General features: G+C 45.8%; 1 protein-coding gene and 1 long non-coding RNA gene across 3 annotated transcripts in view; one reads left to right on the plus strand and one right to left on the minus strand.

Annotated features, from left to right (window-relative positions):
* The window catches only part of LOC131677570 (metastasis-associated protein MTA1), a 194992-nt gene extending 181128 nt beyond the window's left edge, over positions 1-13864 (plus strand). Inside the window, exons 4-13 of one of the 2 annotated variants that reach the window (XR_009303393.1) lie at positions 5000-5214; positions 5341-5661; positions 5720-5908; positions 6016-6291; positions 6404-6708; positions 6772-7034; positions 7095-7637; positions 7693-7820; positions 7872-8006; positions 12603-12635. Coding sequence is in view for 1 of the 2 variants with exons in the window: in XM_058957456.1 (XP_058813439.1) it covers positions 5000-5214; positions 5341-5661; positions 5720-5908; positions 6016-6291; positions 6404-6708; positions 6772-7034; positions 7095-7637; positions 7693-7820; positions 7891-8006; positions 12603-13068 (2822 nt within the window). In the remaining variant the exon portion in view is untranslated. Of the gene's footprint in view, positions 1-4999; positions 5215-5340; positions 5662-5719; positions 5909-6015; positions 6292-6403; positions 6709-6771; positions 7035-7094; positions 7638-7692; positions 7821-7871; positions 8007-12602 lie in introns of both variants that reach the window. The other variant, XM_058957456.1, reaches the window with a different exon arrangement.
* LOC131677571 (uncharacterized) lies at positions 13852-15376 on the minus strand. The gene is made up of 3 exons (XR_009303394.1): positions 15175-15376; positions 14877-15119; positions 13852-14823 (listed from the first exon to the last, which is right to left on the minus strand). It is a non-coding gene; the product is annotated as an uncharacterized LOC131677571 (long non-coding RNA).
* Positions 15377-23749: the final 8373 nt, after the last annotated feature.

Here is a 23749-nt window from a genome sequence, read left to right on the forward strand (position 1 = left end):
CCGGTGGTCCTCGACCGCAGCTAAATCGTCGGATCGCCATTAGACACGCTTATGTCGGTACACCGTGTACCACCTCCAAATGCACTGCGCTAGTGACAAAGCACGTAAACAGTGCAACCCACCGCTTCTCCATACGACGTCCGATGGCCACTTCAAAAGATAATCGACCCCAACGTGACTGAATGGGCGAAGGTTCGGAGTTAACAGTCGCACATGAAGTGGAGCCATCCACGGAGACGATTTCGATGCACTTTGCACCACATACACGATGACGGCACCTTTCGAACCCCGCGTAGATTCCCGGAATATAAAAATGATGCTTCAGCTCATTTTTTACCGTTTCTCGATACTCGTGTCCAAACTTTTCGTAGTACCGTTTGACTACCAACCTCGTGATTGCGTGATTACCAGGTAATATTACCGCAAACCTTAGATCAAACGGAAGAAATTCCGCTCGCTCGCTTCTGCCCTCCATCCTTGTCAACCCATGCTCGTCGATCAGCGGCGTTAACATGAACGACGGACTAGACTTCTCGATTACTAGCCACTTGCACCATCCTCAGCAGACTCCTCTCCGCCTTCAGGTACTCCTTCTGTTGCAGGGGAATACGTACCGTTGTTGGAGCGATGTGCTTCTTCTGAACTAACAACAGAATGCTTCAATCGGCAGATCAGTTAACAAACGCCATTGTTCTCAGGAGCATTTTGAAAACCGTTCGGCAATCACAATGACATCTGCGACATTCACGTCGTGCAACAACAGGAGGACTCGAAGTTCTTCCACTGTATTCGTTGGTGGGAGAGCTCCCTTGATGCATTAATTGAAGCCAATGACTTCCGGAAAGTATATCTGGGTCCTTGCCCCACTTCGTGCTTTGGTTCGCCACGTTGAACCTTGTCGACAACCAATGCAATCTTTGTTCAACGTATTGGCTCCAGTAACAGCACTGTGGCGACTATAGTTTGGTCTCCTGAAAGGCAGTCGTAGGAAAAGCTTTTTACGAAGAGCTCGAATGCGGGCTTGAAGATCCAGGCACTCGATAATTGCGGCAGACAGAACCTCGGAATTAAATAGGGCTTGAAAGCAGTTCCTCGGGTTGCTGAGAGTGCCGAGGTGTATTAACTGACAACAGTTTTCGTAGCTCGGCTGTTGGAATTTATTTTACCATGGGAGATGTCCAAGAGCGAAACACTTCAACTGACATTGGATAGCCCCGATTCAGCAAACTCTGTTCTGGTAGTATGGATTACAAGCAGTAAATCAATACTCTAGTGTTGAACGGACCAACGCGCAATGCAGCGATGTAAGGCAGTATACGTCTCCAAAGTTTTTTACTATCCAGAAGATGAGACCTAGCTCACAATGTATAAGGTACATGGCTTGAACGTTTTGCACGAGTTTAGAACCATTCTATTTAGATCACAGCACGTGCTGCAGCTGTTCAGTTCACTTTGAAGACATTCGGTATCAGTTGAATCCCATATCCGTCGATAAATCTTCGTGTAGTCGACAAAGGAAATGCTTGAACTTAGTAATTTGATACTGACGTAATTAAAATAGAGAAGAAATATAACTAGGGCGAGATGGCTTCCTTGTGGTGTAGTTTGCCGATTCGGAGTTGCATTTCATCGTGGTAGGAAAGAAACCATCGAGAAGTTGTCCACCGGTATCGTCAGTTTGACTGTGGTTGTTGTTACTAAGCAAGTATTTGTGAAGAATTCTTTGACGGTGTTGGTGGTAAAACATGATGATGAGTTATGGTCTATCAACGACCAATCCATCTTTAAATTTTATTGCTTTTGTTTCTCTTAGTCTTAAATTTGCCGCCGAAAATAGCCAAACAAAATCGATACAGTAATTCGGAATATTAGAAAACGTCACTCACATTGTCGTTGGTAAGATATTCGTCTCAGTTTATATCCAACAGCGTACTAACGATGCAGTCGATAGAGCATGTGACGTCTGCAAAATTTCTGAACTCAAGGAGATGGAGCAGCGGAACAATATGGAGCGAAACCGCGAGCGCTCACAAAGCAGAGATCCAATGTTCGTCTATTCTTGTTGATGACATTATTGATTTGCCGGAAGAGTGACGCTCGTTACTGCAGCTGTTCAGAGCACAACTTATTGGCGTTGATGATAATCGCAGATTGTGCGGTATCCAGTCATAGAAATCCGCTACTCGCTGGTGTTACCGTTTGGGTACTTTACCCTATGCAGCTTTGAGATGTGAGTAAGAGAGTGAGTGCAGGTTAGGTCATACTGCTGTCGCATATCAATGAGTGCTGATAGGTGAGCGACTATCTGCCATAAAATCATAATTAGTCGATAAAAATTAGTATAGATATATATGTGTAGAATAAATGTAGAAAATTTAATATTTATTGGGATACATGATAAAAATAATTAAAATACTCCACTTTGCTATTTGCGACTAACGGTCAATTTAAAAAGCACAGAACAAAATTTGTTATACAGTACACTTAAGATTACAACACAAAACACATACATGCACTGACTGGTTTACCGGAAAAGGAGGAAAATGTGAGAAACTTCGGAAAAAGAGAAGAAAAGAGAGAGAATTGGTTAAGGATAGGTGGCTACTGGGTTATGGATTTCATTGGACACATTTTAAGATCAGACAGCGATTAGACAGGAAAGTTTAAAAAAAGTTAGTATGTAAAAAGTTAATTAAAATGCGGAAATCAAAAGTTTATACAAGGACGTGAAAGTATTTATAAATATACAAGGAATCAGGTATGTCCAAAACCCACCACCCCAAGTACCCAGTAGCATAACCTCATCGCAATCGTAGCAAATCCTTACACCATCCGCCAATTTCCCTCTTAACAGGACCCATTAGATTTCTTTCGTGAAACCGCCGACAAACCCGCAGTTTACTGGGAGGACAATAGTACCCAGTCAAACGAGGAGACGGTACGGAACAAGAACCGCCCGCAACGGTCTCGTGGGCCGAGACAAACATACACCTCGTGTGAGAACAGCACGTGGAAAACCATTCATGAAGCCCTCAGCCAAAGGAACGCACCATCCTTCCGCTGCCTTGTTAATCAGCGAACGTTGGCGATCGTCCGATCTACTAGCAAAAAGTAGCAGCGCATATTCATTCGCCGAGTATCGGCGAACGCTCACCCCGTCGGGAAAATCGACCCATCCGCCCCAAAAAGCCGAACATCGAAGACACCCACGCATCCGACGGTCGGGAAATCCTCATCTGCAGCAGATACAGTCATCGCCGGCCGGCCACTAATACACACAAACACACATTGTAGGTAATAAAATTTAAGTTGAATTTGATCGAGTCGAGTTCTTGTCGTTCTGATTGGTGGCCCTATAGCCGACCTTGAGAGTTCCGTCTCTCACGCTCGAGCTCGCCTGTGCAAAAGAGGCCGTTGAGAGCCCACCCCAGACGGTCCCCGTGGCTTGACTAGGGACTAGGGGCATTGTCGAAGTCCGTCTGACCAACAAGTAACACTGGGCACCGCGTCAGGCCAGGCAGGTTGAAGTCGCCCAGAATAACAATATCATCAATCAGGGCGGCGATCGAGGTAATGAAAGAAACGTCGGAGAGATGTGGATCGGTTGGGCTGAATGCAAGAATGCTATCAGGCGGAAAATACACGACTCAGCTCGGAGCTCTCCCACCGGTCATCGTGGATCATGGCGAACGGCGATAAGCACACCACCACCTGGTATCTTATGGTCATCGAATGTAGAACAAAACACCTGACGTGCCAGAGTATGGTTATTGAGCCACGTCTCGGTCAAGCCAATGACGACATAACAGCAGCCCGTGGCCGCGAGCAGCTGTTTGACTGTTTTGAGTGCGTTGGAAGGTCTTTTCATCGATCCCACGAACAGTACCGGAGCGGCTGACGGTCGCTTGGTCGACTGTGTTAGGGAATTTGAGACATCCTGAATCAACGCCCCAGAATACGACGATCGTCGTCGGCGAGAGAAATGGTTGACATCTTTTACCAAGGTGTCGGAGCAAAAATCAAATTACTGGAAACAGAAAATGCATTAACACTTGAAGTGTTCGGAGCAGACGTATACTTGTCTTTGTAGCGTGTTGGAAGACCATTTCACCCTTCCCACACACAGTACCGGGAAGACTGATCATCGCTTGCTGCAACTGCTCGATTGTGGTGGGGTAGTCGAGGGCTTCCATTTTGTCAACTACGATGCGTGTCAGTATGCGTTCAACCCCGATGGCGCGATGTGGACAGCAGAAACGGAACGATAGTAGCTTACGGCGAGATTCAGACGATGAGCACACATAGGACCGGAACGTCTGCTGGACGCTGATGGCAAGGGCGATCGCAAACAAGAGTACGGCTCGAATTAGGACCATTCTCGTGACGACGTTTCTGAGGTGGTTGAGCGGTACCGGGATTAGGCCGAACTGGTGCAGCTGTTGAAACCAAACAACAAGAGAAGTAAAATTCTGAATCATTTTATACGATAAACAACGACTAGACTTCACAAATTAAAAATAACGATTAATATAAACAACTAATCGGTAAGAATACACTGAACCAAAATATGGCCTAAAGGTGATGGAGTCATTCTGAAAGAGATGTTCAATGTAACTCTTTGTTCTGACAGTATTACACATGAGTTGACAAACTGGCTTGTGTCTAATGAGTTCAAACTGGCTGTTAGTTGATTTTAAATACATCTTCTACGATCAAATAATCGTTAACATCCGAAATTGTGTTCTGCCCTGAAACGAAGAAACAATAAGTATTTTAACCGATGTAGTGGGCTAAACTGGTACTTTTTCAATTCGATTATTTATCACTGCACATAGCGACAGCTTTAAGGTGCCAAGTTTGTGCAGCTTATCGTTTCTTTTGCAATTTGAAGATCAAAAAGAACACTGCTTCCAAACATTATCAATAAATAAATAGTCAAACGTGTCACTATAGTATCCTAAACTATATATTTTTTCTCTTTTCTTCCCTCCCAACCAAGTTGCTCTCGAAGAGGAACGAAACAGCCCCAACTGTACTGGCAGCGGGAACGACCGAGTGGAGCAGCTTAATCCGAAACAGCGACATCAGATGAAGCATCGCGAGTTGTTCCTGTCCCGTCAAGTGGAAACCCTACCTGCCACCCATATCCGGGGCAAATGCTCGGTGACGCTGCTCAACGAAGAGGAATCGTTGCTAAGCTATCTGAACAAAGACGTGAGTAGTAGTAAAGGATCGACTTCCAACGAAAAATGCGAAGATCTTTTTGGATGAATCATAAAAAAAAATATTTGGTTGCTAATTGCGCTCATTCCACACTGAATGTGTCATTCATCGTTTTAGGATACCTTCTTCTACTGCCTGGTGTTCGATCCGACGCAAAAGACTCTGCTGGCAGATAAGGGCGAAATTCGTGTCGGGAACCGGTATCAGACGGAGCTGCAATCGTTGCTCAAGGATGGGGAAAAATATGAACGGAATCTCGAAGATATGGAAACGTTAGTATGGACCCCTAGTCATACGCTCACCGACAAAAAGATCGACCAGTTCTTGGTGGTGTCCCGCTCCGTTGGTACCTTTGCTCGAGCGCTCGATTGTACCAGTTCGGTAAAGCAACCGTCCCTGCACATGTCGGCTGCGGCCGCTAGTCGTGATATTACTTTGGTAAGTAAAAATAACTCGAACGCCTTGAAAGTATAGTTTCAAATCATTTTCATTACAGTTTCATGCGATGAACACTCTTCATAAGCACAATTATTCGATAGAGAATGCCATGTGTTCGTTAGTGCCCTCTAGTGGGCCGGTGCTATGCCGAGATGAAATGGAAGAGTGGAGTGCTTCCGAAGCTAATCTCTTTGAGGATGCTCTGGAAAAGTACGGCAAAGACTTCAACGACATACGAAACGACTTTGTGAGTAGTACCTATCAGAAAAGGGAACCTGGCAATGTGACCCTTTCATCTATTTCCTAAGTGAGCTCTGGAAATGACTCATTCGTGATTTCCCTTTTTTCCTATAGCTGCCGTGGAAGACACTCAAAAGTATAGTGGAGTACTATTACATGTGGAAAACGACGGACCGATACGTACAACAAAAGCGTGTGAAAGCGGTAGAGGCTGAATCGAAGCTTAAACAGGTCTACATTCCCAACTACACCAAACCCAGTCCGGCGCTTATAACGAACAACAACAAGAACATTCTGAACGGTAACTCGAACGGAAGTGGCGGTGTTGAGGTGCTAACGATCAGCGGAGGAAAGCCGTGTGAGTCTTGCTCGACGCTAGCTTCGCAACAGGTGAGTCCACAATTAGTAACTAGACTGGAAATAACGGTATTTGCTTCTCAAAAAAACTATCTGTATCATACGCAACAAAACTTACACTCTACCTAAATATACGTTGTTCCAGTGGTACACGTGGGGCCCATCACATCTAAGTTGTCGTTTGTGTCAAACCTGTTGGACCTATTGGAAGCGTTACGGAGGCCTTAAAGTAGCATCGCGGCTAGCGGATAGTGGTGATATCGACACGACGGCAGCACCGGTAGTAGCGGCTGTCCCGGGGGCGGTGTTACTGAAAAAGCAACGAGGCGACATCACGTGTGGAACCGGCAGCGCGGGAAGTGATCTCGATGACGATCTGACGATTGTGGCCAGTAGTGGGCCTATCGGTAGTCTAGGGACCGGTGGGCTAAGTAATCATAGGCCGCACAGGTAAATGTGATCATATTTTTGCGTTCTATGAGTGAATGCTATAACAGTTCTTCCCTATAACAGCCCATCCTTTAAGTGTTCCATTGTCAATTGTGGCAAAGAGTTCAAACTGAAGGCTCACCTAGCACGACACTACGCGCAAGCACACGGAATTCAGATCCGGTCAGGATCGCCACGACCTATCATGAAGACGCGCACAGCCTTCTATCTACACACCACTATGACGACTCGGATATCGAGGAGGTTATGTAGGCAAATCATACGCTCGAAGAAGGCCGCCCGGCAGCCTTCATACTCGATCAATATTGCAATTGTGAAACAAGAGTGTAAGTGTTGTGTGTTTAATTTGAAGAATGCCTTAGTTTAATATGTATCCTTTTCCCCAGTTGCCATGGCCGAAGCTGGCAAAAGTATATCGGACCTGCGTAAATTTTTAGTCTACAAAAAACGAGACCGAGGCAGTGTGACACATATTGCCAACCGGCTCGGTAATCCCGGTGCCACCGTCGGCGATTGGTTAATATTGACACCGAAGGATAAAATGCCAAAGCCGGAGGTGGTAGCCTTCCCCAAACCGCCTAAAGCACCCGACGGAAGTTTGTTGTACGAGCGGATACCAAATAAACCCGAGGCTGAGAAAATTCCCCTAAACCCCGTGACGGTTCCCACTTCGTGCAGTACCGCTGCAGTGGGTCTTCCAGGCGTCACTGTGAATGCGATTGGAGGATCTGCAGCGGTTACGGTGGCACCAACAACTGCTGCATCTGTCGTGCCACCCGCGATGCCAACGTTGGGCAGTACGGCTGGCGTAACGCCTGGACGTATCACCCCAAACGTTAGTACTACAATTTTACCCGTTGGGAGTAATGCCAACAACCCACCTGCATCACTGAAACGGCGGAACTACGAAGAAGCCAACGGAATTGATGGTGAGTTCTGTGGTGAACAAGATGAGACTTTTGTGACTTCGCTCTGTATTTTCAGGCCCGGTTGCACCTCCCACAAAAAGGCCCAACAAGGATCCTATGCCGTCACACCGACCAACGCCCGAGCAATATGCAGCTATGATGGCCGCAGCGCAGGCAGCTGGACAACCTCTACCGAGGCATCATGTAAGTTCCCCTTCCGTATTCGTTTCTTTCGGTAAAAAATAATTTGTTCAGTTTATCTGTGATCTTACAGATGAATGGTAAACCAAAAATTGCCCAAATGACGCGGACCGGTTCCGGCCGGAAGCAGGTCATTAGCTGGATGGATGCACCCGATGATGTCTACTATCGATCAACCGAAGCCAGCAGGTGAGTTTCGAATGGCGGGAAGGGATTTTTTTGTTTATCCATGACATTTGATGAATTAGTTTTAGTAAAAAATGTGCTCATATATGATTTACAGTCCTGAGTACCCGGTCAGCTTTGTATTTTTTCCGAGTAGTCCATAAAAGTCATGTAATGTCGGTTTTAGTTGTTTCAGCCGGCTAAGGATTACACTACGGAATGCCTGTTTAGGGTCAAAGATGAGTGGGTAATGCCGGAGACATCACGGTGCGTCGTGATTGCATTCAGGGCTGCCAATTGAAATTTTATTGTTAAATTAGCTATGGAATTTAAGTTTCGACTTCGTTTCATCAGACTCCGATTCTAACTTAGTGACAGGACTGAGCTAGCGCCGGATTGACGCCAGCTTCAAAAAACGAAAATACTGGATTGGGGGTTAAATCCATACGTGAAAATCGAAGGCATACTGGCCATTGCGAACGCCAACGGATTGGACACGGATCGCGAATTGGACGGCGACTTTGGGCTGATAGGCGTGCACTTCTACTCTCTGAGCAAGGAAGGATGACATCGTCTTGAGATGGCGAGTGGGCTAACAGCACGTTAGCGTTAAAGCCGTTGGGTCTTCGGGTACGATAAAACCTCGTCACCATTTAGTTGGTGATATTAGGTTCGGATGGTCCATTCCCGAGTTTACGCCGATCCGGCTCTGAACACTATTCCCCATGCAGGATAGTGGTAACCCTAGCATGGCCTTCCTGCTTGCATAGATAACTATGGGATCACAAGAGGCGACTGCAGTAGGTGCGGCGACTCCCTTCACCAAAAGTGGCTTAACGAAGTCACCACCTCGGCAAAGGCAACCATTGCAACAGCAGCACGAACAGGAAGAACAGAAACCGCAGCTCCAACAAGAGAAGCGGCCTCAACAGCCCCAGCAGCCGCAACCACGGCTTCAACAGAAGCAGCAAAAGCAGTAGCGCTAAATATGAAGCTTGCCGTGTCTAAAAGCAGCTAAAAAACTGTTGGACGAACTGAACAGCTTTGTCGACAAAAGGAGTAATGGGCACAAGGACATCAAGACACTGGTTCTGAAGATATAAGGAAAGCTCGGATTGGTCGTCAAGAAATGGAGAACCTTGGAGTAGAAAGTGAAGTTAATCGAAAAGGAGTTGTAGATGGCCAAGAAGTCCTTGAAAATAAAGCAAACAGTAGCACCATCAAAAGTGAGGGAGACTTGTGGGACGAGAGACAAACCGAAGGGAACGGAAGCCGCACCTGTACGTAGAATAGGCCAAGGGCTTCGCTAGGTGATGCGAGACCAGAAGGTTCCAAGAAACACAGGGAGACTCCCGGCACCGTGGTACGCCTAGCGAACGAAGTGGCCACCAAATGGGAAGTCGTCGGCAGCACAAAACGGATAGCGAACATCAAGGATAGGTCCGAGAAGCGAAAGCTCTTCAAGGGACGAAAAAAAGTGAATCACTCATAATCAAAGCTAACGATGATTCGTATGAGAAGGAACTGCGTACAATATGGATAAATCCGGTACTCAAGGACTTGGGAAGTCAAACAGCTCTACTTATAAAGAGCTCACCGAGAAAGCCATAGGCGAAGCTGTGGAAGTAAGAGCTTTGCGCCCGGATGCAACCATCTGATGTAAGAACCTGGATGGAGTACCCCCGGAAGATGCAGCAATCTGCCGCGGAACGCCAATCTGCGATGTAGCTATCATCTCGGAACCTTACCAGCGATGGAATCTGAACATAAGATAACGCAAAATCAGCGGCGATTTGAACGAGGGGAAGAAATCTATTTCGGGAAGTGGTTTATCGCGTTTATGTAGTCGCCAAAATCAATAGTCTTCTTGTGCAGTTACTACACACCTCCGCGGTGGACGATCGATCGATTCACAGAACTGCTGGATAAGCTGACAGAAGAGCTTATTGATCGGAGTCCAGTCGTTATAGCTGATGAATTTAACGCTTGGGCAGTAGAATAGGGCATTCGCTTCATCAACTCAAAGGGGAGTAGTTTACTCGAGGCCTTTGCAAAGTTGAACGTAGATGTTGCCAACAATGGTACAACCAACACCTACCGCCATGAAGGTTAAGAATCAGTTATTGACGTTACCATCTGCAGTCCCCAGTTTGGCAGGAAGTTTGAATTGGAGAGTGCGAGGAGTACACCCACAGCGACCACCAAGCGGTCCGGTCAAGGGGTGAATCGCTTAGAACATTGTGCCCACTAAATGATCACAGTAACCCTTGCAGCAACCCGTGTTTTTGTTTGTTTGCAAGCACAACTCAATTTGTGCTAAGCAACTAACCCCTTGAGTCTGGTACACTATCGGAAGCAATAGACAGTTGGAAGCGCGGGTGACCCAATCGAACGAGTGGAGGTGGAAAACAACGAAGTTTGACAACAGATTCTTCGTTCAAGCGTGGGTGCAATTATCTGTAATTCAGTGCAGATTGAGTGATAACGGCATTAGTAAGAGCGTGGGATGCAACCATGTCAAGAGAAGGTAAACCAAGGTACAGTCGCCGCCCAGTCTTTTGATGGAACTCGGTGATTGCTGACCTACGTGCATGTTGCCACCGAGCTTGGACGAAAATGCAGAGAGCCTACAGCGTCGCTGAAAGAGCAGTTCTAAGACCAGCGTATAAGGCGGAAAGAGCCGCACTTAACAAGCAAATCAAACTCTGTAAGAAAGCCTGCCTAAAAGAGCTTTACCGCAACGCCACTTCAAATCCGTGGGGCGAAACCCATAGAGCTGCCATGGCGAAGATAATAGGACTGGCAGTACATGAGAGTCATCGTAGAAGCGCTATTTTCACTGCATGAACCGACGGCCTGGCCGCTCACGCTGTATGGAGCACAGGATGAATATGAAGAAGAAGCTTGGGTAAACAACGAGGAGCTGATAGTGCTAGAAAAAGCCTTGGGAACCAATGTGGCTCTGAAATAAGTAATCATAATGAACCCGAATATGTTTAGGATCACATTGTAAAAGTGTATCGACGATGATGACTTCCCCGACAGCTGGAGGTGGTAAAAGCTGGCGTTGTTTCGAAGCCAGGCAAGCCTTTTGGAGATCGTTCAGCATATAGACCGACATGCCTGTTGGATACAGTCGGTAAGGTGCTTGAACTAGTAATCCTTAACAAGCCTACAACATACACGGAAGGAGAGAATGGCCTTTTCAATATGCAGTTGGGTTTCGGAAAGGTAGATCCACTGTGGACGCCATACGAACGGTCGTGGAAGCTATGGAGGCTGCACAGAAGCAAAAGAGAAGAGGAAACCTTTACTGCGGACTGGTTACGCTGACGTAAAAACGCCTTCAACAGCGCTAGTTGGACAGCAATCGCCGATTCGCTGCCCACACTGGGAGCTCTCGAGTACCTCTGCATGATTCTGAGGAGCTACTCTCAGAACCGACAACTGATCTACGAAATTGACGCTGGTAAAAAAGTGTAACCGTAACAGTGGGCGTTCCACGGGCTTCCATACTCCGTCCAACTTTTGAATGTACGGCGAAGTGCTGAAATTGAGCCTTTCCAGGGGCGGGAAGATTGCTGGTTTTTGCGGACGACGGGGTGCTCCTAGTGATCGGCGAGTCACTAGAGGAGGTAGAAATACTCGCTACTGATGCGATAGATATGCTGTGGAAGACTGACCAAACAACCGAAAGCAGCAAGGGAGAATTTCATTCGAAAAGTTTATCATCAACTGAAAGCGGGAAGTTTGACAACTGGGAGTGACGATCGGCTCAGCTTCAATAGCCACATCGACTACGCATGTGGGAGGTCCGTAAAAGTGATCTCGGCGCTATCGGATCATGTCCAACAATTCGGCGATCAGCAGCTGTAAAAAGCGACTACTGGCGAGTGTCTTCACATCAGTGATCAGATACGCAGGACCAACATGGGATACGGCACTGCAGACGAAGAGGAACACAGCTAACCTGAACAGCACGTTCAGGCTGATGGTCGTGCGGGTAACTAGCGCATATCTAACTATCGTCGTCGAACCTACGTGATAGCTGGAACGATTCCCAAAAACCTGCTACTCGTGGAAGATAGGGAGTGTTACAGGGAGGGAGGATAGGCAAGATAGGAGTCCATAAACGAGCCCGAATTGATACCTTAAGAAAATGACAACATCAGAGGAATAACGCTGTAAAGGTAGATATAGACACATCACTAATTCCATGCCTGTCGGTGTGAGTGAACAGAGCGCACGGTGCAGTGAATTTCCACATGACGCAGTTCTTGTCTCGGCATAGCTGTTTGTTTATTTGTTAATTTTTGTATCAACACTAACAGACCCCTTGGTCCCAATGATGGTTCTTAGTCTAGTTACATTTAAGGATAGACAAAATTAGTCGATAAAATGGTTTTTGTGCTTCAAAACATATTTTTTCAATTCCATTTTACTATATCTTGATTCATCTCGTTATTTTGTTGAGCAATAATCCCGAGAAATGACTGTTTTTTCGTGTATACCCTTAAATAATACTTTTGCTTAGGTGCCCCGACGGATTTTTGCAATACATACATAAAAATAAAAACCACAACAACCTATTTAACTTACTTCTACCTTTTTAATCCACAGGAGGACACGGCGAAAGATCCCCATCACCGAGCTGCGGCGATCCGCCCGGAAACCCTGGCGAACCTTGCACCCAAAGTACGCCGCAATCATCGCCACCCTGCTACCACCGGTTGCTACCGTATCGGTTGCCGCGGCAGCAGCCGCCGCCGCGGCTGCCGCTGCTGCAGCGGCTGCCACCGGTATTCCGCAGCAACCACTAACGGTTCCGTCTCAGCTAACGGCACAACTGAACGCCACCGGTGGTCAACTTCCTCACAGTGCCGCTGCGACAAACCTTAATCTCAATCTAAACACTAGCATTGCCGCAGCTGCTACACTGGCCAATGTTCATCCGCTGGCGGTTCAACTGGCCACTAGCAACAGTACCAACAATAGCATCAGCAACATCAACAACGGCACCACCAACAACAATAGCAGTAGTAGCAATAAAGCAAACAGCGATCTACAGGTTGTAATTCTAGACTGACCCGAACCTCCGAAACAATTGCAACAGAATCAACAACAACAGCATGCACATACGACGCCGACGCCGTCACAACAACAGCTGCCGCCGCCACCACATCCATATACGATGGAAGCACTGCTCAATTAACTCGTAAACTAAACAAAAAATAAAACACACACAAACAGTAAAACAAGCTCTGATAATGAAAGAAAAAGAAATCGTTTTCGTTTTTTCTTTTCGATTTTATCTTAATTTTAGGACGCGAGGATGTTTAGAATGGCGCCTCAAAAAACTATTTAAATAATACAATGTAAACTATTGATGCTCTGTGAGACAAAAAGTAGTAGCGAATAGAAAGGGAAGATAGTACTAATAGCGTGGCGGTGGGAAATTCTGGAGAATTTTTACGCCCGCGACCCGAGAGTGAAGAAACGAAAAAAGCGGTATTTCTGCATGCGCGCATGAGTGGAAGAGAAATGCCTGAATCCACGAAGGGCAGCAGGAGATGTGTGAGTTTAAGTATATTTTTTTGTAAAAAGTAAAATACATCGCTCCCTCTTAATTAAGAGTAAATTCTTAAAATAAAGTAACAAAAATGAATGCATTAAAATTCAGCAAAAAAGAATCGCGACGAAAGCAAATGATAATAAGCTAAAACTCAATTTATTACAGACAAAAAAGTTTAGAAGAATACAGCAAAAAGAAAAAGCAAAGGATTCGAACTGCTGCCGCGAGAAGGAATATCATTAATTTTTTTCCAACTTTGATGAAACCTCTCTCAAAAATATACAAGTAACAGTTGAAATGCAACCAACAACGGTGTCAATTCATTTTTCCGAATTATGTAGTCACAGGTTCCGAACGTTTGAGAAAAATTACCCTGTAATTGTACGTGATGTCCGCTTTTTGCTATTCTTTTATTTTTGCATTTTCGCCATTTCGTCGAATGTACGGATAGGAATCATTCTGAGACTGCTGCAAACCCATCTTCTTAAGAACAGAATCGATTGTTAGGTTCCACACACATGCTGTTTGCTAAACCTCGTGTAAGCTCTTTTGTAAATGGCATACAACATCCTTATCGAGTACATTGGAGCCAGATGGATGACGCATGTAAACCGTTTCATGCAGTGCCCCACTGCATGGATAGTTATCGCAGAAAGTTAGACTTTCAACTGGCAAGCGGCCATTGTGGTGGATCCATACACGCTTAACTTGATCTTAGCATAATATGTGTGTCGAAGATGTTCAACTTAAGTTATCATTTTGTTACATTATCTTTCTACAGCCTCGGTGACAACTAGCCTCACCTGGGCCGACTGCTTATAAAACCAAAACCTACACGTGTAATTTTGAATATCATACCCCTTAATTCATCTCTCTTCATACATTCCTCTATTTCCTCTGACTTCTTCTATCCACCTATTCCTGCTGCTTTGCCCGTCCGCCCTATTGATTCTATTCACCTCTTAAAAGCTAGTACTCACGGCCCCGCCATACTGCTGCGGCATCTCACGACATAAATCGTGTGTCTCGCCACCCTCAGTTCCGTCCGGCGTGCCTTCGTTAATGCTGGCAAAATCCCCTTGACCTACTGCGTCACGGTCTCCTATTAACCGCTTGTACTCTGGCTGCTCACCTGCGTCTGTGCGCAGCTGCGGTAACCAGATTCCTTCCACCAACTGATCTACCTGAAGCCTTGATGGAACTTCTGCTGAGCCGGTAGCTGAGTCCCGATGCTTGAAGTAGGACACATTAAGTGTCGGAAAAGGAGCACTACAATATACCACGTGTCGTCATAAAATCTATAATCGCTGTGATTTACTCACTTCTCTTGGAAGGCGTTTTCCTTTCGTGTTTGCTAGGCTGGTTAAAAGCGTATCGCTTTCCGTTCACCGATCATTGCTTGCTGGTACTGATGCCTTCTAGATTCATATCTGGTGGAGAAGTCCATGGCTTTACGTGTATGTTCTAATTAGTGCCGTGAGTATCCCGGTGCAATCCGGTACGATTTTGTGTGGTCCGGAATCATCAGAGCTTGTGTAAACAGACGTCGTGTTCCTGCTTGTACGCTGCCAAGAAGACGGCAATTACGTCGGAACGATTGATTCATGCCCTCCTGCTTACCTTGGATTTTAATCGGATCCGTACTCGTGTGACTGTCGGAATCGCGTGTTTTTTTCCGTGCGACCCTTGTTAAACCAAAATCATATTTGTTATTTGTGCGTTCTGTCCCGCACGAGTATTTTTTTCGAGCCGGTTTAAGCGCACTGAGCAGGAATCACGGCTGCACCTTGCACCATTACTTTTTGTTGTGATTCCTCTTTTTAGTAAGCGGAAACACTCTTTGCAACTGACAGGCAGAATGGATATAGTTATTGCAAAAAGTTTGTTGATGTTGTTTCACTTTCAAGCTGGCAGGCGGCGCTTGTCGTGGATATATACACGCTTAACATTAACTAGGTATATGTGTGTTGAAGATGTTCAAATTGATTTAACATCTAGTCAAATAATGTAACTGCTACAATTTAATCAAATAATTTCAAAAATTTGCTACAATTTAATCAAATAAATCAAAAACAGCTACAAGATTCTGCAAATATTCACCTTCAGTCAAGTAACGGTATTTCATTCTCGCATCCAGCAGCATACATTTGGCCATCTCCACAAGTGTATGTAGTGATGAACTGTGGAGTGATCCCTTCGACCACTGAGAACTGACATGCAAGTAAAGTTTTCAACTTGTGTAAGAAATTAAACTGTCGCTTTGAAATGACAACAACAAGTAGCAACTTGCCACTGATCGGCGCTTCGATCGGCCAGCAATCGCTATACGGGACTTGTATGCAAACTTGGATACAATGGTGACTCACGCATGCAAACCTGTATGCGATGGTGATTTTCAACGTATTTTTATTTAAATGTTTAAACAGGTTTTTCGGGAAAGTTTGTTCTAGCTTATATGTCTCTTCTCTGTGCTTCGACCGATAGAAACAACCCAACTTCTTGGACTTATACCAACGATGTTGTTTATACTCTCCTCCATGTTCAGACCGAATGACAGTGGAGTTTCGCCCAAAACGAGCGTTTACCATTTGAACGTAGTCTTCAATTTCCTCAATTTCGCTTCTGTTTTTCGGCTTAAGAAATAAACCACGGCGTATCTACTGAAATCGTTAATCATCACCATGAAATAGCGTACCCGCCTGGCCATGGTATTCATCGGGCCGCCAATATCGGTATGAACCAGATCAAGCAATGCTATCGACAGTGCAACAGAGCGTTTTGGAAATGGCAATCGTACTCTCCAAACAGTATTCACATGTCTCGTTACACGTTACAGTCTCGAATGGATACACCTGTTGCCAACTCGTTATGTACCAAACACTTTATTGCATCGCGGTCCTTGTGACCCAGTTTACGATGTCAACTGTGAACACAGTCTTTCGGATGTGACACTACTACGGTCTTCAGGTTTTGTCTCGATACAGGTAACGACCACTGAATTGTGTCGATACAGCCGCAACTTGGTTGTTATGCGTGATAATATATCGAGTTTCCAGGAATTTTACAACGGCACCTTTTGAGTGAGCTGCTTTTTACCTTTATCATCTTTCGCAAAACAGGCTACCGCGAACCTTTCCCTCGCCATCGGCAAGTGGAACGGACATGCCCGTAATCGATTTCACTTGCTTAAAATAAGACTTCTCTTTGCTCTTATGACTAGAGGCCCCGGAATTTACTATCCAATTTTTTCCAATCTCAGATCGGGAATTGGGTGAAGGGCTGACCGCAAACTTTTAGGGACATGAGACGTCACTGTCCTTAACAGAACGGGCTTTCGGCTTCCGATGCTTTGCCACCTCGTTCGATTTTTCTGCATGCTCTACTTGCGCTTCAGTGATCGGCAGTTTCGTTTAAAATGCCCCGACAGTGGTGGCACACACCTTTCACACCTACTTTAACTCGCAGCATACTTTCGCAATGGTCGGATCTCTCTCTCGCTTGAGTGCTTCGTCCAGTAGTTTTGCTTGATTATTTCCACCGTGAGCTTGTCTTGTCTCTCCAAAGTTGTTGTGAGTGCCTCAAATGACGATGGAAGGTTCCGCAGAACTAAAAACACTGTCAGGGTAGCCCCCAATTGAAGATCGGAGTTTGCCAGTCGCTGAAAAGGTCTCCCATCGTGTTGCTACATGTCCCCACCATCTTTCTAGGTTAGGTTGCAAATCCGCTTTAAAGTGGAATTTTTCGATGCTAGACGTTTTTAATGGTGGTTCCTGATTGTCTTCCAGATTTGCTTCGTTGTAGTGCATTTCTGAATCAGTAGCTGTTGTGTGATGTTATCGAACAACGATATTGTGCCTTGTGCTTTGGCGTCTCCATTTCGCCTGGGATCGGTCACAGGGTTTGGATGTGTACTAACGGCATATTTTCACAGTTCCACCCGCATCAGCAGATTCTTAACTTGAAAACTCCAGCTTTCGTAATTTTCATTATTGAGACACTCAATCCTGAACATGTACATCATCGTGGCGAATTGCGGCAGAAAAAAACATCTGATCGCCCGTCACACCCTCACTCACCTTCACTCTTCATAACGATAGCCCTCGCCCCTGCTATTACTGCATATACACAAAAGGCACTCTAGCTGGCTTGGCTGGGGTCCACTAGGGGGTTGATAACAGTCTATTATCTTTCTTCGGCCAAAACTTGCCGAGAGGATGTGTGGCATTTGGTGGATTGAAGTTTCTCAACCAAGAATTGATCCACTGCTTTCCAGCTCCCATGTCGTAAGAGGCGACTGAAAAACAGAAGTCCTGAAGTCAAGGCGTTTTTCCGTGCCGAGGACTGAATGGCTGGCAGGACAAAAATGTGCCAGTCGTGCACGGAGTGTCGTTGGACTTACCCTTACTGTGTTAAGCGAATCTCTGACACAGTGGACAAACGCAGAAGGTACGGACGGCCTGTCAAGCAACCAGTTTGGCTTTCGGAAGGGTAAATCCACGGTGGACGCTATCAACTCAGTGATAAAGACTGCCGAGATAGTGATCCAACGAAAAAGGCAAGGCATTCGATACTGTGCATTAGTGACATTTGACGTGAAGAACGTATTCAACAGCGCAAGCTGGGATGTCATCGCGCTCTCGTTACACCGGCTTAGCCTACCGGTTGGTCTGTACCGGATCCTGGAAAGCTGCTTCCAGAACCGCTGCTATACGAGACCGATCCCGGTCAGAAAAGGGTTCCGGATACCGCCGTAGTCCCACAGGGCTCGATCCTAGGCCCGGTGCTATGGAACTATGCTATGGGGTCAAGATTGTCGGCTTTGCCGACGACGTAACCTTGCAGGTCTATGGGGAGTCAATGCCTGAGGTAGAACTAACTGCAGAACACGCGATCAACACGGTGGAGGAATGGATGAGCGCGAGAGGCCTGGAGCTCGCTCACCATAAGACGGAGGTAGTTATCGTCAACAACCGCAAGTCGGCACAACATGCAGTTATCCATGTGGGAGAAGTCGTGATCACCTCACAGCGGAGTTTGAAGTCTCTCGGAGTCATTATAGACGACAAGCTGACCTTCGGCAGCCACGTCCACGACTATACATGCAAGAGAGCGTCGACTGCTGTTGCGGCACCATTGAGGATGATGTCCAACGCTCAAAGGTGTGCGCCAGTAGACGTAGGCTACTGGCAGGCGTTGCCGTATCTAGAGTCAGGTACGGCGGCCCGTCATGGTCAAGAGCACTGAGGGTAACCAGTTACCTACAGAAACTGGAGAGCACCTACCGCGTGATGTGCCTCAGAGTGATATCTGCCTACCGCACAGTATCACACGATGCATCCTGCGTGATAGCGAGCATGATGCCAGTCGGGCTGGTCATCCGGGAAGATGAGGAGTGCTTCGAGCTACGTGGAAATAGAGGAGACCGCGAGCGCACCAGGGTGACCTCGGTCGCCAGATGGCAGCGTGAGTGGGATAACTCCTCGAAAGGTAGGTGGACCCACTGGCTGATACCTAACATATCGAGCTGGTTGGGCAGACCCCATGGGGAAGTTCACTTCCATCTGACACAATTCCTGTCAGGCCATGGCTGCTTCCGACAGTACCTCCATAGGTTCGGGCACGCGGAGGTCCTCGCCTGCCCTGACTGCCCAGGTGTAGACGAAACTGCCGAACACATACTGTTCGTATGTCCTCGTTTCGACGTCGAAAGAAGAGCAATGCTTGACGTCTGTGGCTGGGACACAACCCCTGATACCCTTAGTCAGCGGATGTGTCAATCGGTGGAGAAGTGGAACGTAGTCTCGATTGCAACCACCAAGATTGCATGTAGGCTGTAGGGAATTTGGCGCACCGAGCAACAGACGACGGGCACGACTAACTAGTGATTGGTTAGTTGGAGCGAAAAAGGCCGAGCGCAGAAAAATGAGTGAATGTTCATGCCGAGGCAGGTTTGGCGCAGCGACTGGCAACCGCGTAATGGGTAAATCCAGCCACCCCGAAGCAAGACAGAAGAGTGAGTGTATAGGCGTATAAGTGGACTGCCTCATGCCAAGACGGGAGGGTCGTAGCGTAGTATGTTGGGACTTAGCTATCGATGCCTCATGGCGTGGCAGAGGAGTGAAAGGGTGAGCATCCAAGTCAGTCTCACACGGCATGTTAAGGGTGAGCACAAAAGTCAGCCTCACATGGTATGGTAGAGGCTAGCACAAAAATCAGCCTAGCAAGGAATGAAAAAGGTGAGCACACAAGTCAGCCTCGCATGGTATGTCAGAAGTGGGGCCTAAGAAAAAAGTCCCACATGGGATGCCAGGGGGAGTGACAGAGGTACAATAGAGTGGCACGATCGAGAGTGAATCAGGTGATAGGGTGAGCACCCAAGTCAGCCTCACATGGTATGGGTTGGGCGAGCACAAAAGTAAGCCTAGCAAGGAATGAATAAGGTGAGCACACAAGTCAGCCTCGCAAGGAACGAAAAACGTGAGCACAAAAGTCAGCCTCATGTGGGAGTGTTTGAGAGTGAATCAAAGTGCGATTGAGAGAGCACCCAAGTAAGCCTCATACAGGACGTATGAACGCGTGAGTGAGAGTGTATGAGTACATTTAGTACAGCCATCCCCCCAGAAGTAATACCGAGAGGTAGTTCCTGGGAGGAATGATGGCGGAGCCCAATGGAGTTTAGTCGGTATTAATGGCAGCGTCACCATTCGAGCCCGACACGCCCTCAGTGCACCCCGTGTGGTAGATTGGACCCTACCAATAGCACGTGTACTGGGCTAGGACGTAAAGGTCTTCTCCATTGTAAAAAAAAAACCGTGGGATTCAAATGGTGGCCATGTCCCTAATACCCATTTCGGGGTTCGCTATGGGCGATTGTAAGCCAACGTGTTTAGTATCTAGCTGCTGTAGAAAAAATGCTGAAGATGAAATGTGCAGTGCTGTGAACTCGATCATTAGATAATTAGAGAAGCACAAAATAATCTTCAGCATAAACGCACACTAACTATGAATCTATCCTGTCTTGTGAAGGAAGGAAAAGCTTCTATAGCTTCGGTCCAAGCACCGTATTTCCGTAACGGAAACTTCTATGGCATGACAAATCCACGTGAAATACCTCGTGCATGTACACTTGTGAATAGTTCTATTGACGCATGTCTTATATCCGACCTCACAACTCGTGATATTTATGCTGTCACAGCCAATATGACTGTTTATAACATAAACAAGAAATACGTCTGTTGTTCGATATACTTGCCCAAGTAGCAATTGCAACTTGTTGAAAGTTTTAAATGTTGCACAACTGCTACACAATATTGTTTATTGTTGGATATATTTGAAAAGAATTTTCACGGGTTTTTAAACTAATTGTGCCCGTATGTAACTATAGAGCTGGCCAGTAGTGTTAAGTATGCAAAGATCAATAACAGTTGTGAAACTAATCAGAAACTTTGCTAACTTGCACAAACAGTCTAACAAGTTGCAAATGCCTCTTTTTTGCCATTCCACCTTAAAAGAGAACTGTCCAACTACCCAGTGCTTGACAAATAGCACAGCTATTGTTTTCATTATTTTGCTGAAATTAGGAACATGTTGCACAACATACAAAGTGCGCTTTTTCCATAACATAGTTGTTACCAAGAGAGTTACAAATACTATACAGAAACAAAGCGTGCTACTTGGGTTGCTGCACAATGAACCATAGCCTTCTGCTAATTTCAAAAGGGTTATATCGTTGTGGCAGAAATGGGTTTCCCCGTAATAGGCAGGGATGCAAATGCCCACCACATAATTTGGGGCAGCTCAGATATCAATTTGCGAGGCATCAAATTGATGGAATACTTAAGCAGCACAAATCTGAGCATACTTAATGTAGGAAATCGCCCAAAATTTGCACGAGCTGGCAGAGAAGAGGTGTTAGATGTAACTCTCTGCTCTGACAGTAGTACGCATGAGTTGGCAAACGAGCTCGAACCTTCGTTATCTGATCATAAGTACATCGTCTTTGATCATTTAAACGTCTCGCTAGATATCGTCACCTAACGTAATCGCAAATCTACAAACTGGGACCTCTACGAAGAGGGCTAGGCGACTGGGTTTCGGGGGTATCTTCCAACGATTGAATCTCCACGTGACTTGGATGAGGTTGTGGATAAAATAAACTCACTCATAGTAGCAGCATATCAAGAGGCTTGCCCGCTTCGAGTTATGTGTTTCACCTTGGTGGAATACCGAACTTGTTCGACTCAAAAAATTATGTAGAATAGCTTGGAGTCGCAAATGCAAGGACGGGTCGGAGGCCTTTAAGTTGGCTCGCAAATCATACAGAAATTCCCCTCGATCGTCTGATCGAAGTGGTTGGAAAAGCTACTGTACAAATGTCCCAAGTCTCAACGAGACTAGCAGATCAAATGAGTTACTTTCGAAATCGAAAGACTTTCATATCAGTCCGATTAGAACTGCTAATGGTGAATACTCGTCTGACGAAAATGTAGTACTCAACTGTCTTTTTGGCATACATTTTCTAGGCTGTACGGAGTCATCACTGACGACTACCTCAGAGTTCTTTTCATGTAGGGCATTTGCTCGTAGAATTGTAGCAACCGAATCGATCAAATGGGCGATTTGCAATATGCATATCAGCGGTGGAAGTCTACTACCACCCTGTTACAACAATGAAAAAGGTTTTTCACAAAAACAATCAAGTTTAGGAAGTTTTCTCGATATTGAAGGAGCTTTTGACAACGTGTCTTTCGAATCCATCTTGTAAGCAGCACGGGATCATGAAGTATCTTCATATATGACAATCTGGATACACAGAATGCTTAACAACCGACATCTGTGCTCATCGTTAAGACAAGTAGAGATAAGGAACCTAAGTGTCGGCGGATGTCCCCAAGGTGGTGTGCTGTTACCACTTCTATGGAAACTTGTCGCCGATGGCTTGTTGAGGAAACTTAATGAGCTCCCGAAAATTGGTTTCGCCGTTGATTATCATATAATGATCGCCGGTATTTGCATTATCACACTTTTTGATATGATGTAACAAACCTTATGTGTTGTTGAGTAATGGTGTCTTCATATTGGACTATCAGTAAATTTAAATAAAATATCAATGGTGCTTTTCACGTAACGAAGGATTACAACCGGAGCTCGTCCGTTGCAGTTCTTTGACTCTGAAATTATTGTCGCATATCAAGTTAAGTACGTTGGAGTAATTCTTGACTCAAAATTTAATTGGACAGCTCACATCGATTTCAGGATCAAGAAAGCTTGCATGGCCTTCGGTCAATGTAGATGGGCTTTCGGCAAATCTTGGAGAGTCAAACTCAAGTACATTCAGTGGATCTATACAGCGATTTTTAGACCAATACTGGCATACGGGTGCCTTGTTTGGTGGCAGAAGGAAGATGTTATGACAATCCAATCAAAGTTAAACTATCTTTAGAAGGTCTTGATGACAACACCTACTGCTGCTCTAGAAGCACTCTTGAACATAAAACCACCATATGTATTTCTGAAACAAGAAGTACTTTCTTGTACATTCCGTCTTAAAGTAACCCAATAGATCGTGCAACTAGCCACACAAGACTGCGCCGCAAATTGTTACTTAAGATGAGTTTACTCTTGCTCTCAGTGATCTTACACTCACTCGTAGTTTTCCTTTTAAAACATTCAATGTGAGAATTACTCCTCGCGAGGAATGGCTGGATGAAGCGACAACTTGAAGATTATGTAGTCTGTTGTTTATTTGAGGGCCGACCCGGTGCTGGTGTCTATTGTCGTGAAATGAGATTAAACCAGTCTCATTCGCTTGGTACCGTATTCCAAGCAGAATTCATTGCGATTCTGTGTGGCGTACAATCGGCACTTCAACAGGGAATTTGCGGGAAAAGAATCTATTTTTGCACTGGCAGTCTGGCTGCCCTGAAAGCACTTAGTTGGGCAGATTCAAGATCTAAATTAGTAATCGCATGTCGAACTCAACTCGAAGAACTTAGCATTTGAAATGCTATCTACCTTATATGGGTAGCCGGTCATTCCGGTATTACAGGAAATGAATGGGCGAACGAATTGGCTAGAGCGAACGCTGCGACTGACTTCGTTAGTCCAGAACCAGTTTTATCACTTCCGATAAGTTGGATAAAGCACAATATTCTCTCTTGGGCTGCATCCGAACGTGCCAACCATTGGCGTAGCT

Source organism: Topomyia yanbarensis, chromosome 1 (assembly GCF_030247195.1).
Source record: "Topomyia yanbarensis strain Yona2022 chromosome 1, ASM3024719v1, whole genome shotgun sequence".
Lineage (NCBI taxonomy): Eukaryota > Metazoa > Arthropoda > Insecta > Diptera > Culicidae > Topomyia > Topomyia yanbarensis.